The 13,893-nt window shown below is 31.8% G+C and overlaps 1 protein-coding gene and 1 long non-coding RNA gene across 2 annotated transcripts; one reads left to right on the top strand and one right to left on the bottom strand.

Moving 5' to 3' along the window:
- Positions 1 to 8,244: 8,244 nt before the first annotated feature.
- LOC105778025 (E3 ubiquitin-protein ligase SINAT2) lies at positions 8,245 to 11,345 on the top strand. The gene is made up of 4 exons (XM_012601576.2): positions 8,245 to 8,503; positions 9,132 to 9,466; positions 10,148 to 10,534; positions 10,829 to 11,345. The coding sequence occupies exons 2-4, from the start codon at positions 9,248 to 9,250 to the stop codon at positions 11,147 to 11,149; spliced, it is 927 nt and encodes a 308-aa protein (XP_012457030.1). The 5' UTR covers positions 8,245 to 8,503; positions 9,132 to 9,247; the 3' UTR covers positions 11,150 to 11,345.
- Positions 11,346 to 11,380: 35 nt separating this feature from the next.
- Positions 11,381 to 13,466, bottom strand: LOC105778026 (uncharacterized). Its single transcript, XR_001128500.2, has 3 exons — positions 13,327 to 13,466; positions 13,054 to 13,120; positions 11,381 to 11,571 (listed from the first exon to the last, which is right to left on the bottom strand). It is a non-coding gene; the product is annotated as an uncharacterized LOC105778026 (long non-coding RNA).
- Between the last annotated feature and the right edge of the window lie 427 nt (positions 13,467 to 13,893).

The following is a 13,893-nucleotide window of genomic DNA, read 5'->3' as shown; positions in this document are numbered from 1 at the left end:
ATGAGCTTCCCGGTAATTGGCTCTCTGGAGTTTCTCGATAATTGGCTCTCATGAGCTTTCCTATTAATGGCTCTTCGGAGCTTCCCAATATTGGCTCGCATGAGCTTTCTGATTACGGCTCGCATGAGCTTCCTATTATATGACTTTCATGAGCTTCCCATTATATGGCTCGAAAGAGCTTTTCGATTACATGTTCATATGAGTATACATGTATATGAATTGACGAATTACAGATTTGTACACTTCGTGTGTACTGCTTGTGTATATTTGAAATACATGGATATGATTTGTACATGTTATATGGACACGTGATGTGGAAAGAATATGTATATGAAAATTTAATGATATATGTTTATGAAGAAACGGTAAAAGAATAATATGTATCACGATATGTACATATATGAATATTTTGATATGACGATACAAGAAAATTATGTATACATGCTCATATGAGTATACATGTATATGAATTGATTAATTACTGATTTGTACACTTCGTGTGTACTTGCTGTGTATATTTGAAATACATGGATATGATTTGTACATGTTATATGGACACGTGATGTGGAAAGAATATGTATATGAAAACTTAATTATATATGTTTACGAAGAAACGGTAAAAGAATAATATGTATCACGATATGTGGATATATGAATATTTTGATATGATGATACAAGGAAATTATGTAAGTTGAGACGAGTAATAAACTCAAGTGTGACATGTCAAGAAAATAACTTTATCAATGTTGAATTTATATTAAATATGTGCAAGTATGCTAACAAGTGTTGTTGTTTGATGCTTAGGAAAATGCCAAGCTATTGGTTAAATGGTAATATGTTTATTTATATGATGCATTGAAAGGGTAAGTACTCAAATGAAAATATGCTAGTGCTCATGAAAAAGTGGTAAGGTTTAAATTATGCAATTTCTTATGAAATGACTTATCATGTGGTTAATTCGAAAAAGGCTATATTTAAATGCCCTAACTTGTGGCTATGGTTGAATGATATGCTTATGAATGGTGCGTTATGCATATGGAATGAGTGTGGAAAGTAAAGAAATGCAAATGAAAATAAAGAAATTTGGAAGATTTAAAGTTGTTTAAAATCCTACTATGCTAGGAATAATATGTATAAGTGATGTTGTGGATTTATTCACCTTGTGAGTTGTTGAATATAACTTCATGAGTATTGTGGTATCAATATTGGATTATTCTTGATATGTATAAATTTCATATTTGAAATGAATTAATATGATTAAAGTTTATACGAGCTTACTAAGCATTCATTGCTTACGTATTTGTTTTTCTTTACTTTTTAGATTATCAGAAGCTCGATTGGGTTGGAAGCTTGTCAGAGTTATATCACACTATCCATCAATTCTATCAGTACTTTTGAATGTTTTAATTCTGGTTATAATGCAGGTATAGGTTATTTTTGGCTAAATGTTGGCCTATATGTGTTTTGTTGAGTTTAGCCACTCATTTGGCTTATGTTTTGGTATTTTGATATGTGCATAATTTACCTTAAAATGTTGATGTGTGGAATGATTTGTGGTTGAATGATGAAAGGTAAAACAGTAGTTGAAAATGCATATGAGGTATGTTTTATAAGTTTGTGTGATTTGGTATTATACTATAGTAAGTGTATATATATTTGATGCTATTGAATAAGTAGTACAATTGGTACCAAATGGCAAGTTTTAGTAAATGATTTACATGTTGTAATGCAATTAGACATAAAAGTTGGTGGATTACTTGGTTACATGGATTTTATGGTTAAACATATTTGTAATTGTCATTTAAGATGTCTAAGCGTATATTGGTTGTATGTGAATATACTACATGTTTAGGGATTGATTTTACTTGTTTTGGATGCCAAAATATAATTTGTTTATATGCATAATGTTAACTGAAGGTGCATGCCTTGTTGGGTGAGAAAAATGGCTTATAAAATAGCCTATTTTCGTCTACACGGGCAGAGACACGAGCATGTGTCTCAGCCGTGTGTGACACACGGCCAGGTGACACGGTCGTGTGTCCCCTGCATCTTTTAAAAGAATGCAAGTCAGTGAGTTACACGGCTTTAGACACAGGCGTGTCTCTAGACGGCGTGAGTCACACGGCCTTAGACACAGGCGTGTGTCTAGACCGTGTGAGTCACACGGCCTGGTCACACAGCATGTGACCCCTGTAGTGTTAAAAATGTTAAATGTTTCTGAAATTTTTTTTGAGTTTCTGATTTAGTCTCGATTTGTTTCTAATGTGTATTTTGGGCCTCGAGGGCTCGTATAAGGAACAATATGTATGATTTTGATTGGTTTTTGACATGAATGCTATATAATAGAAAATGTTTGCATTTTCTGTTTGTTTCATTTATAAACTCTGGTAATGCTCTGTAACTCTATTCTAATGATAGATACGGGTTGGGGTGTTATAGTGTCGTACCAATTGAAATGCTATAAGACTCATATGTGATGAACTCACCTTACAGTTGTGAAATGTGATGACAAGAGAGTTGTGTAGTTAGCTATTTTGTTACGTTAATTGTGAATGGATGTGAGTTTTATTGTTTTAAAACCTATGAACTTACTAATTATTTTTAATGCTTACTCTATTTTGTTTTATGTCTTTTATAGTGGTTATTTTGCGGAACATGTCGATCGAATCACCTCAGAGTGCACACTAACTAGCTTCCATCTCAATAGACTTTAAACTTTTTGAACCTAGTTATGTGACATGTATATAGGCCTTGGTTATGTATATGTGTTTACTTGGATGTTGGTGACTTGCATTTTGATGGTTATATGTTGTGGACATAATTGTGCATAATGGCAATGTGTCAAGTAAAGATTGAAGCATATGAATGGTAAATTTTGAATGTGAATTGGTTGAGTTTGAATGTTAAATGTGAATGGTAATCTATGTTTGAAGGGTTTGCAAATTTGCAAGTTAGAAATGCTATGTTCAAGTACTTAAACGATGCCTATTGAGTTGTTGAACTTTACTAATGGTTAATGAATGGTTGGAATTGTAACAACCCGTTTTCAGTGAAATCAGAACAGTGGTTTCGAGACCACAAATCCAAGTCCGTAAGAAAAATTATTCTAAATTTATTTTATGGTATGCATTATGATAGGAATATCGTATAAAAATTTCATTATGAAAAATTTTATCGATTACATGTCTAATTTGATAAAGGACCAAATTGCATAAAATGAAAATGTTGAGTTTTAGTAGCTATAGGTATCAAATAGTTATGAAATTCAAAATTGGAGGTCCTTATATGGCAAATAGACCATTAAGAATATTTAATAGATAAGTATACTTAGTCATCCATGAAAAATTAAATAAAGAAAATGATGAAATTGGAAAGATGAAATAATAAAAGATGATATTTTAATTAAATAAGAGATATCATCATATTTCATCATCTTTCCCAAATAAAAAGATGGAAACCCTAGCCATAGAATTTGGGTTTTGAGCAAACTTATTTGGCTCAAATAGGTATGTTTTCTTGTCCCCTTTTTAGTAATTTTTATATTTCCGAAACCGTAATAGCTTAATCTAGCTATCTCGGGGATTAATTTGTAAAGTTATCAAAGTATTAAAGTTTTTCCATGGATGAATATGTATGAATTATGAAGTTTCATTGTAGAAAATGAAAGGTTGTTGATAGATAAACAACTTTTGTTAAGGAAATTTTGATGAAATCATGACTTGGGACTAAATTGGAAACATGTAAAATTTATGGAAAAATTATAATTTTTATGAAATACATGGGTTGCTATTGTGACATGTAAAAATTGGCTAGGCTTGGAATAAGAATTAAATTGCATGAATTTTATTTTCCGAGCCTAGGGATGAAATTGTCATTAATTAAAAGTATAGGGGCAAAATGGTAATTTTCCTAAGATGTGAATTGAATTGAATTGAATATGAATTGTATTAAATTTAGTTAAATTTACTCGTATAGATCCGAATAGACCAAATACGAAGTTAGAACAAGGAAAAGAGAATGTATCAGATTAGTAGATTACAAATATACGAACACTTGTTGAGGTAAGTTTGTGTAACAAAATTATGTATATTTATATGTTCGAATTGAATGTTATATATGTGAATTGTATAAATGCCATATATATATGAAATTGATTACATATTTGATAATACCCGATAAATGTTAAGTTTCGTTTGAATAAATGAAATTCGATTGGATACAAGGTACCCGTATTGGTTGTGGTCCTGCATATGTTGTGGACACACCACAACTCGAAAGAGCGTCCTGTTATTAACCCTCTCGAGCTTCCTATTATATGGTTCTTGCGAGCTTCCCGTTAATAGCTCTTCGGAGTATTCCAATCAGATGTGATTCTGCATGTGTTGTGGACACAACGCAACTCTTATAAGCGTATCGTTATATGGCTTTCGGAGCTTCTCGATTAAAGGCTCTCTGTGAGCTTCCTGATTAATAGCTTTCCGGAGCTTCCCGATATGGCTCGCTTGAACTTCCCGATATATGGGTATCTGAAGCTTCCTATTAATGGCTCTTCGAAGCTACCCGTTATTGGCTCACATGAGCTTCCTGATTATGGCTCTTATGAGCTTCTTGTTATACAGCCCGAATAAGCTTCTCGTTACATGGCTCACATGAGTTCCCCGTTATATGACTTAAGAGAGGGCTTCCCGATTATGTGTTCAAATGAGCACCCTCGAATATGAATTGACGGATTTCAGATTTGTACACTTCATATGTACTACCCTTGTATCCATCGATATTTTAAATGATTCGACGGCTAAAGTTCTGATGTGAGGTGATATGAATTGAAGATGAATTACTATGATAAAAACTTGAAATATAAAGATATGATATGTACATGTTCATGGACACTTGAAGTGATAAGTATATGTATATGGAAATTGTTATTGATGAGTTCATACATATTTCTTTGGTGTTTACATGACTAACATGATTTTTGAGGATATGTGTTAGGCTTTTGGCCATATTGTTTGGAATATGTTTTATTTGCTTACCTTTAATGCGATTAAATGGTAAGTTAAATTCCATGTTATACGAACTTACTAAGCATTAAATGCTTACTCTGTTTTATTTTTTCTGTTTTATAGTAATTCGGAAGCTCAATTTGGTTGGAAGCTGATCGGAGCAACATCACACTATCCCTCGGCCCATTTCGGTATAATTAGCAAATTATTTTTGATTATAATGGCATGTATAGGTTGAATTGGGCCATTAATGACATGTATGTGATTTTGGTTGTAATTAGTCATTGGAATGGCTTGTGATAGATATGTTTTGAAGAGTATATAAGAGTCTATACATGGTTGATATGCATTTGAAATGGATGAGTGATGTAATTCATATGGATAAATTGATGAATGGATGAAATGACATATTTAGTACAAAGATGTTTTTATATGTACGAGGTTAACTTGATAAAAATGAAGACTTGGACTTATGTATTAATATGTCATATATGATACTTAGTATTGGCTTGATTTGATGTATTATATTGCCTTGAGAATGTATTAAAGTGTTAGTGCAGGTGGAAGATAAATTGGGTGAGAAATGTGGCCTTGGAAAGGGCTTATTTTCGTCCACACGGGCAAAGACACAGGCGTGTGTCTCAACCGTGTGTGACACACGACCTAGCACATGGGCGTGTCTTGGTCGTGTGTCCCCTGCATCTTAAAATTTTAAAATAGAATGCTCAGGATTTTTCACACGGCCTGGCACACAAGCGTGTGGCTTGGCCGTGTGACCCCTGCACCTACACACGGGCGTGTGACTTGGCCGTGTGACCCAAGTCAGAGAGTTACACGGGTACGAAAATGGGCTGGGACACGGCTGTGGCCCTATTTCAAATGCCCACACGGCCTGGCCACACAGGCGTGTGTCCCCTGTACCTTGAATAAATTTTGAAATTTTGCGAAAAACTCTCTAAGTTTTCGGTTTGGTCCCTACTTGTTTCTAATTCATAATTTGGGCCTCGAGGGCCCATATATGGGACAATATGTTTGAATATAATTGTTTTCTGATAGGAATAGTAAATGATATAAATTAATTGCATTTGATTTGTAAACTCTCGTAATGCTCTGTAACCCTATTTCGGTGACGGATATGAGTTAGGGGTGATACAGGAATGCATGGAATTGGTGCAAGTTTGGTTGTGTGCCTTTGAGTACCAATATGATTTTTAGTTAGTTTGGCATGAAAATGGTACTAAAAAGTGATAATTGACCTTCTAGTGAAAAGTATTGATACTATAGGTTGAAGTATCGGTACTTTACCAAATGAACAAGATTTCAAAATGACAGAATGCCAATTTGGTATCGATACCAATGTAAAGTATCGATACTTAGGTCCAAGAATCGGTACTTTATCCAAGTATCGATACAAGTTGACTTGTGTCTAAAATTTTGAAAATGGCAAAATGCCAAAACGATATCAATACTTAATTTGGTACTAATACAATCTAACAAGGGTATCGATACCTTATTCCTAATATTGATACTTGTGAATTTTAACTTGATTTTTGAAATATCAAAGCCAATGACAGTATTAGTACCTGACATGGGTATCGATACTAATGCTCATACTTTGAAAGATTTGCAATTTGACCCTTAATCATGCTCGAGTTAACTTAAAGACTTTCATAAGCTTGGTTGATTTTCAGTTTTAATTATATGTTGTATCATGCATGCATTTATGATTGAATGATTGATTATTGAAAATTTAAATGTGATTTGCTCCGGTAACAGTAGTAGCATTCTCGTAGGTCTAACAACTAGATCGGATCGGGGCAAGGGGTGTTATAAAACATCACCTTATAGAGTAGTTATTTTTTAAACAAATTTTTATTTTATATTTAAAAAAAATAAATTTTAAAATATAAAAGTAAATTTTAAGTGAATAATTAATTATTTACATTGATTTTTGAATTATAAAATGTAGTTAAGAAGTGGGAAATAGTAATTTTTATATGTGATTTTATGTAGTTTTTAATATAATAAAATTACTATTTTCATTTTAATTTATTTAAGTTTTATCATTTTAAAGGTGTTTTAAGTCTTTTAAAGTTTGACTCCATGGTTGACATTCATATTTATTTTAAAATTTTTCTCAAAATTGTCAATTTTATAATAGTACTATATTTTAAAATTATTATTTTGTAATAATTTTTATACCACGGTACTTTTACCCATAATTTCAAACCCTTAAAGAAGAGGAAATTATATGCTTTAAGTATCTAAATTTAGATTTTCATGACAATTGAGTTAAGGCTAAATCAACATTAAATTTTTAACATTTTAAACATTGAGTTCATGATTAAAATTCATAAAATCTTAGAAATTAATTTATCTCAAAATTTCTCAATTGTATATTTAATTAACACTCATTATCTTTTCTTATTAAAAAATTGGATAACATTAACAAATGTTGGATGTAATGATAAGAAACATTACACTCTTAAAAAGAGGATTCAAATTCAACCATTGAAAACGATATTGTTGAAAGAGACAACTATAAACTCTAAAAGAATCAGTCTCTATAGACTATTAAGCGGATATGAAGAATGCCTTGGTTAGAAACATAAAATTAGACAAAATATTTATCTCATATTTCATTAGAAGAAATTTTTTTTAAGGGTGAACTACATTAGTCACTAAATTATCATTTAGTTAAAATAATTGTAATTTGGTCACTAAACTATTCAAAAATTTTTATTTAAGTCACTAGGCCGTTAAAATTGATATTATATGGTTTTCTTTGTTCGCATTACCTACACCACTTGGAAGCTCTCTATTTCCTTCTCTTCTACAGTTTAGCTTTTTTCCATCAAATATCTTTGGACGTCACTAATTTGCAAACTAAAATTCAAACATTTTTTTTCTACAATCGTTGACACTAACTGTCAGATCGACTTGAATCTAAAGTATGTTATTCTATTTGTCGAAGGGTATTGATTTACCATACCGATCGACAAATCGTTCCTTGGAGCTCGTTGACAGAATTTTTCTAAAAAAAATAACAACTCAAGGAGTTAGGTAAAAATATTTGAATAGTTCAGTGATCAAATTATAATTTTTTTTAATTAAGTGACAAAAACGAAAAATTATAATTTCTTTTTTTTTTTAGAGAACTAATTTTCTTTTTCTTTTGAAAGAGTAAGCCAACTCATAATTGGGACATCTTATAATAATCTTCTCTAACAGCAAGTTGTATAGTTTAGATATATCCCTGTATTGTGTGAAATCCCAAATCTAAAATCTTTTTGACTCTTTCGTTAAAGGTTTTTAGGCCTTTTCCTCAACGTTTACCCCCATTCCTCACTTTTCTTTATCTCTTGTCTGAAATCGATTCAATTATTTCAGTGGGGACTTCCAAAAAGTGGGTTTTAATTGAATATTCCAAATTTCCAATGCAATTGCAATTTGGGTTTTGTCAGTTAAGGCTTGATGAACTGATAAAGCCTTCCATCTTGGTAAGTATTTGTTGATGGATTTGAGCTGTTGAGCTTGGATTTTCATTTGGGTATTCTTCTTCTTGATTGGGTTCTTCTTTGATCGTCGATTATTTTCAGTTTTTATTGGTTGACTTTGATTTTTGGTTGCATATTTGATCCGGGTTTTGTTTCTTTTGGCTGTTTTTTTGGGTTATTTAAAGTTGGGTTAGAGAGGATTGGAGTTTAATTTTCTTTTTCCTTTTCTGGGTAGCTTTATGAGTATAAAATGACCTGAAAACAAAGGGGGAAATTCTTCCATATATATCAATGGTTTGATTTGCTAGTAAATTTGCCATTTTTGGGGACATCTGGTTAAGTAAGCCTCTAAAGACCTTTTTCTATAAAAAACAAAAAACAAAAAACAAATAATTCAGTTTTATTTTGCTAGTTTTAAGTTACTTTTTCAAATAAAAAGAAATCTTTTTTGAAACTAGTGCTTGGATCCTCCAATGGTTTATATATATATATTATATTGTGGCTGGATCCTTTAAGATGAATGCTAAAGTATATAGATTGAACTTTTTATGTCTTGTATTATTTTATTGGCACTGAATGTATTAGTTTATAATACTAGAAAGTGAGAGAATTGCTTATGAAACTTTTGCAGTTGAGGATTTAAGAGAAGACATCGGATTTGTCCCACTTCCTCCCCTGCGCGGTTGCTGCTATACGAGATCTAGCAAACTGATTATTCGCAGACAATTAACTTTCAAAACTAGAATTATGGCGCCTGGTGGTGGTAGCTGCAAAGAGGTGATCGAGTCCCGAGTTACATTTTCAGATTATGATATGGCAACTTCGAGTGCGGATTTAAGAGGTTCCCCTTTAAGAAAAACAGCAACTGCTTTAAGTGGAAATCTGGGATCGACATCGATGAACGATGTCCACGAACTACTGGAGTGTCCCGTTTGCGTAAATTTGATGTATCCTCCAATTTACCAGGTAGATTCACCTAAAGCTAAAGTATTTCAAGATGCATTCTCTTTGAGATTTATAGTTCTTTCAGAGTCGGAATTGGTATGCATTCATATTTGATATCGTATTTTATGCAAAGTGAAACGAACTATAACATTAGTAAATCAATCTAGTTTGAAGAAATTGGCATCACATATATTTGTAAACTACAAAGCTTGAGACGGGTTATCATCTCACATCAATTGAAGTAATTGATAAAATACTAATATTTTAACTGCTGATTTATTGCGGATATTGTGATTATGCTACTTCTTTACTGAACTATTTGGATGCTTAATGCTATGTTGTTCCGACTCTTCCTGGCACCTATGCTCGATGCATATTTGAATGTGAGTACAAGGATATAGCCCTCCAAGACCCTCAAAATATATGGAAAAACTTTAAAAAAGTTGAACATACCTGTGCTGGATACATACTCATATCGAACACTTGCACTTGAGTCTGAGTAACATAGGCCTGAAAATTGGGCTGTTGATAGAGGTATATAGACAGTGCCATAATACTTAGTATGCAAGAATGAAGTTGTGTTTAGCAGTATTACATTTCCGTCTCTTTGGTTGCATTAATGCATCAAAATCATAACATGAACTTTTTACTTCAACAATCTTCTAGTGACAGGCTGACAGCTTTTCTTATCTTCTATGTTAGTGTCCCAATGGCCACACTGTATGTTCAACTTGCAAGACTAGAGTTCACAACTGTTGCCCGACTTGTCGCAATGAACTCGGGAATATAAGGTGTTTGGCTCTAGAGAAGGTAGCCGAGTCGCTGGAACTTCCTTGCAGTTACCAGATTCTGGGTTGTAATGATATTTTTCCATACTACAGCAAGCTCAAGCACGAAAAAAACTGCAGGTATCGCCCGTATAGTTGCCCATATGCCGGAGCTGAATGCTCTGTCACTGGTGATATTCCATTTCTTGTCATGCATCTCAAGAATGATCACAAGGTAGACATGCATGACGGGTGCACTTTCAACCACCGATACGTCAAATCCAATCCCCACGAAGTGGAAAACGCCACGTGGATGTTAACTGTAAGCTCTCTCGTCCTCTCTGTTACATTACACAAACTTGCAACCAGTTCACAAACTTTCCTACATCATCTCAAATAGGTCTCTTGTCCGATCCAAATTGCATTTGAAAACTGATTACACAGCGATAAATGTTTAGGACTGGAATTCTAACCAACTTTATTGATTGCATTCCTTATTATGTTCTGCTGTTTAATTGAATGAATTCTTCAATACTCGAAAATGCTAGAATCCTTTTATGTTTTCAAAATGAGTGGTATAGTATTTACCGATCAATTAATGTCCAATTTGGTACAGGTTTTCAATTGTTTCGGACGACAGTTTTGCTTGCACTTTGAGGCATTTCACATAGGAATGGCACCGGTTTACATGGCCTTTCTGCGGTTCATGGGTGACGAAGACGAGGCAAGACAATTTAGTTATAGTCTGGAAGTTGGGGGCAGCGGCAGGAAGTTTATGTGGCAAGGGGTGCCTAGAAGCATTCGTGATAGTCACCGGAAAGTTCGAGATAGTCAAGATGGACTTATCATTCAACGGAACCTGGCACTCTACTTCTCAGGTGGTGACAGACAGGAACTGAAGCTGAAAGTGGCTGGCCGTATTTGGAAAGAACAATGAGGCAAACCTATCGTACACTGTAGTTAAAATTTGTCTCAGAAATAATAATGTATAATAAAAGGGTCGCTAGATTCATGCATTTTTTTCCTGTAAATTTTGTACATAGAGAGAGAGAGAGAGAGAGAGAGAGAGCACATTGTGAAGGAAATTATGGAATTTATTTATGATATTTGAATACTATCCAAATTTGCAGAAATTGATCTTATCAAGCTAAGCAGCAGTGAGCAATCATTGATCAAAGAAATTGACTTTCAATAAATAACACCATAAGTAACATTCATATCATATACTACTACCATTTCTGTCTGTTCTTTCAATACTCTACTAAAAACTACTTTGCCAGTTACATTTATTATTATCAATGAGGAGTTCGAGGGTCATAGCAAGCTGAAAGCAGTCCACAGCAGCCCAAAGCTTTGCACCTGAAAATTCAATTGAATACTGCAAATTTAAAGGGAGGGCAAATTGTGCAAATCATTTTGTACTATGCTCTGAACTGTAATCTGGATATTTATTTTTCCATTTTTTAAATTTTGAATTTGGATTTGATAAGTTTTGAGTTTTAAAACTTTGGAATTATTTTAAGTTAAGTCAATTTTATTTTGGGTTTGAACTATATCGGATTATGTCATTCTACATTCAACTATTTGGTTTTAAATTTTAGCATAGACCATTAAATTTAATATACTTCAATTTCTTAATTTTAAAATAAAATTAGATCAAAGCTGAACAAGTTATTTAGTCAGTTTAAATTTATTATAAAATAAATTATCAAATAAAAATTAATAAATTATTAACAATTTAAATTTATTAACCTATCATATATAAAGCCATAAACAACTGAAGAAACTAGTAATTATTATAGCTTATTTTTAAATTGTTATTGGTAATACAATTTATTTAATTTAAAAATGTTAATAATATTTATTTAGTCTAAATTTTGTTTTCCTTAATGCAATGAATAAAAAACTCATTCTCATTGAATCGGTCTTCAAAAACAATTTCAGGTAAGCACTTCATTTTCAATCGGTTTTAATTTTTTTAATTAATAAACTGAAATAAGTCATACATTCCTAATTTATTTCTCGGGAAATAAAAATTTTAACAAACAAATCAAACTAAACTTTAATTATATATAATAATAAAAACCCATGAAAACGAAAATCAAATCTGAATTTTTTTATCAACAGAAATCAATTAAATTTTGTGATTTAAAACAAATGGAAAAAATAAAAAAATATAATTGATATGTTATAGATTTAAAAAATTAATAAATATTATTTTTATTAAATTACTTTTTTAAAATATACTTAATTTAAGTTGAAGATTATTTATATTATTGTGTCTAGCTAATTTTGGTGAAATTGAGTCAATTTCAAGTTAGGAAATTCAAATTAATGTATTTAAAATTTAAAATTTAAATTTAAATCTCTGTTTTAATGTAAATAAACATATCCCACTATTTAATGGTGCCAAAAAAGTGAAGCCGAAGGGGCAGCAAGCCCTTTGGCCACCTTTCATTAAATTAAAAAAAAAAAAGAGAGAGAGAGTATATTTTAAGCTCCTTAGAAAAAAACATATTAATTAAACCCTTTTAAGCATTTGGTGAAATGAAAAAAATTATATTTATAATTTACACAGACACAAAATAATTTTAACACTCAAGATTGATTTTATAATTTTATATTCACTCTAATAAATGATTTCTAAGTTCATACCTGGAGGATGCAATTAAGGTTGAAATCTTAAGAAGAAGAAGAAGAAGAAGAAGAAGAAGTAAATTAAATTGAATTTTAATCAAATTTAAGACTGTATTTAAGGGATAAAAAGTTGATTTAGAAAACACTTGAAAAGATGTTATTTTGATGGAAAAAGGAGGGATAGAAAGCAGAGAAATAGATTACAGCATATTCATGAAGCCTCCTCCCCCTTTCTTTGTTGTAGCTGGACAACATGTTACATCATCTTCACCTGCACCTTGAAACAATTAAATTAAGATCATGGGATAAATTGATACCTTCTCTGCTCAACCCATCATTGCTATCAAATTTCTTAAATTTGGTTTCATATATACAATTTTAGGTGGTTGAACTGAAAATACAAAATCTATTTGCTTCAACAAATTAATGGATGGAAAGAAAAAGCTCAAAAAAAAAAACAAAAAAGTAAAGCCAAACCTGCTGATAAGTTCCCAGTGTCATGCTGGTGATGAGACTTGCTTTGGTTTTTCTTTTTTGGCAACATTGGTCTCCCCTCCTTTGTATTTAAAAGAAGGGTTAAAGTGGTATTTATAAAGCAAATAAATGGGGATGAAAACAACCCATCTAAACGAATCATGTGCAGTGCACAATATGAGCATGGCTTGAGTTCGTGCCTGACAACGTATAGAATAGTTGTGAACAACTTTTTTACTATTATTAGTAATGTTTGAATTATAATAATATTAATATCCATCATAAACAAACTTAACCCACAATCATCATTTTTAATTTCGATATTCTTCTAGAAACACATGAATCCTGATCCAGGATTATATTTAATACACTCAAGAGTATATTAATTTTATCAGTTAATTAAAAATTGTCCCCTTATAATTAAGGGTAAACTATCAAAATAGTCACTTTTATTTACCTCAGATTATATTTTAGTCACTTATGTTTGAAGTGTTACGTTTTAGTCACTTAGGTTAACGTGTTTTAACATTTTAGTCACTGAGCCGTTAATTGTCGTTAATAGTGTAACAG

Source organism: Gossypium raimondii, chromosome 10 (genome assembly GCF_025698545.1).
Source record: "Gossypium raimondii isolate GPD5lz chromosome 10, ASM2569854v1, whole genome shotgun sequence".
Classification (NCBI taxonomy): Eukaryota; Viridiplantae; Streptophyta; class Magnoliopsida; order Malvales; family Malvaceae; genus Gossypium; species Gossypium raimondii.
The sequence above is the reverse complement of the archived record's forward strand: the minus strand, read 5'-3'. Positions and strand labels throughout refer to the sequence as shown.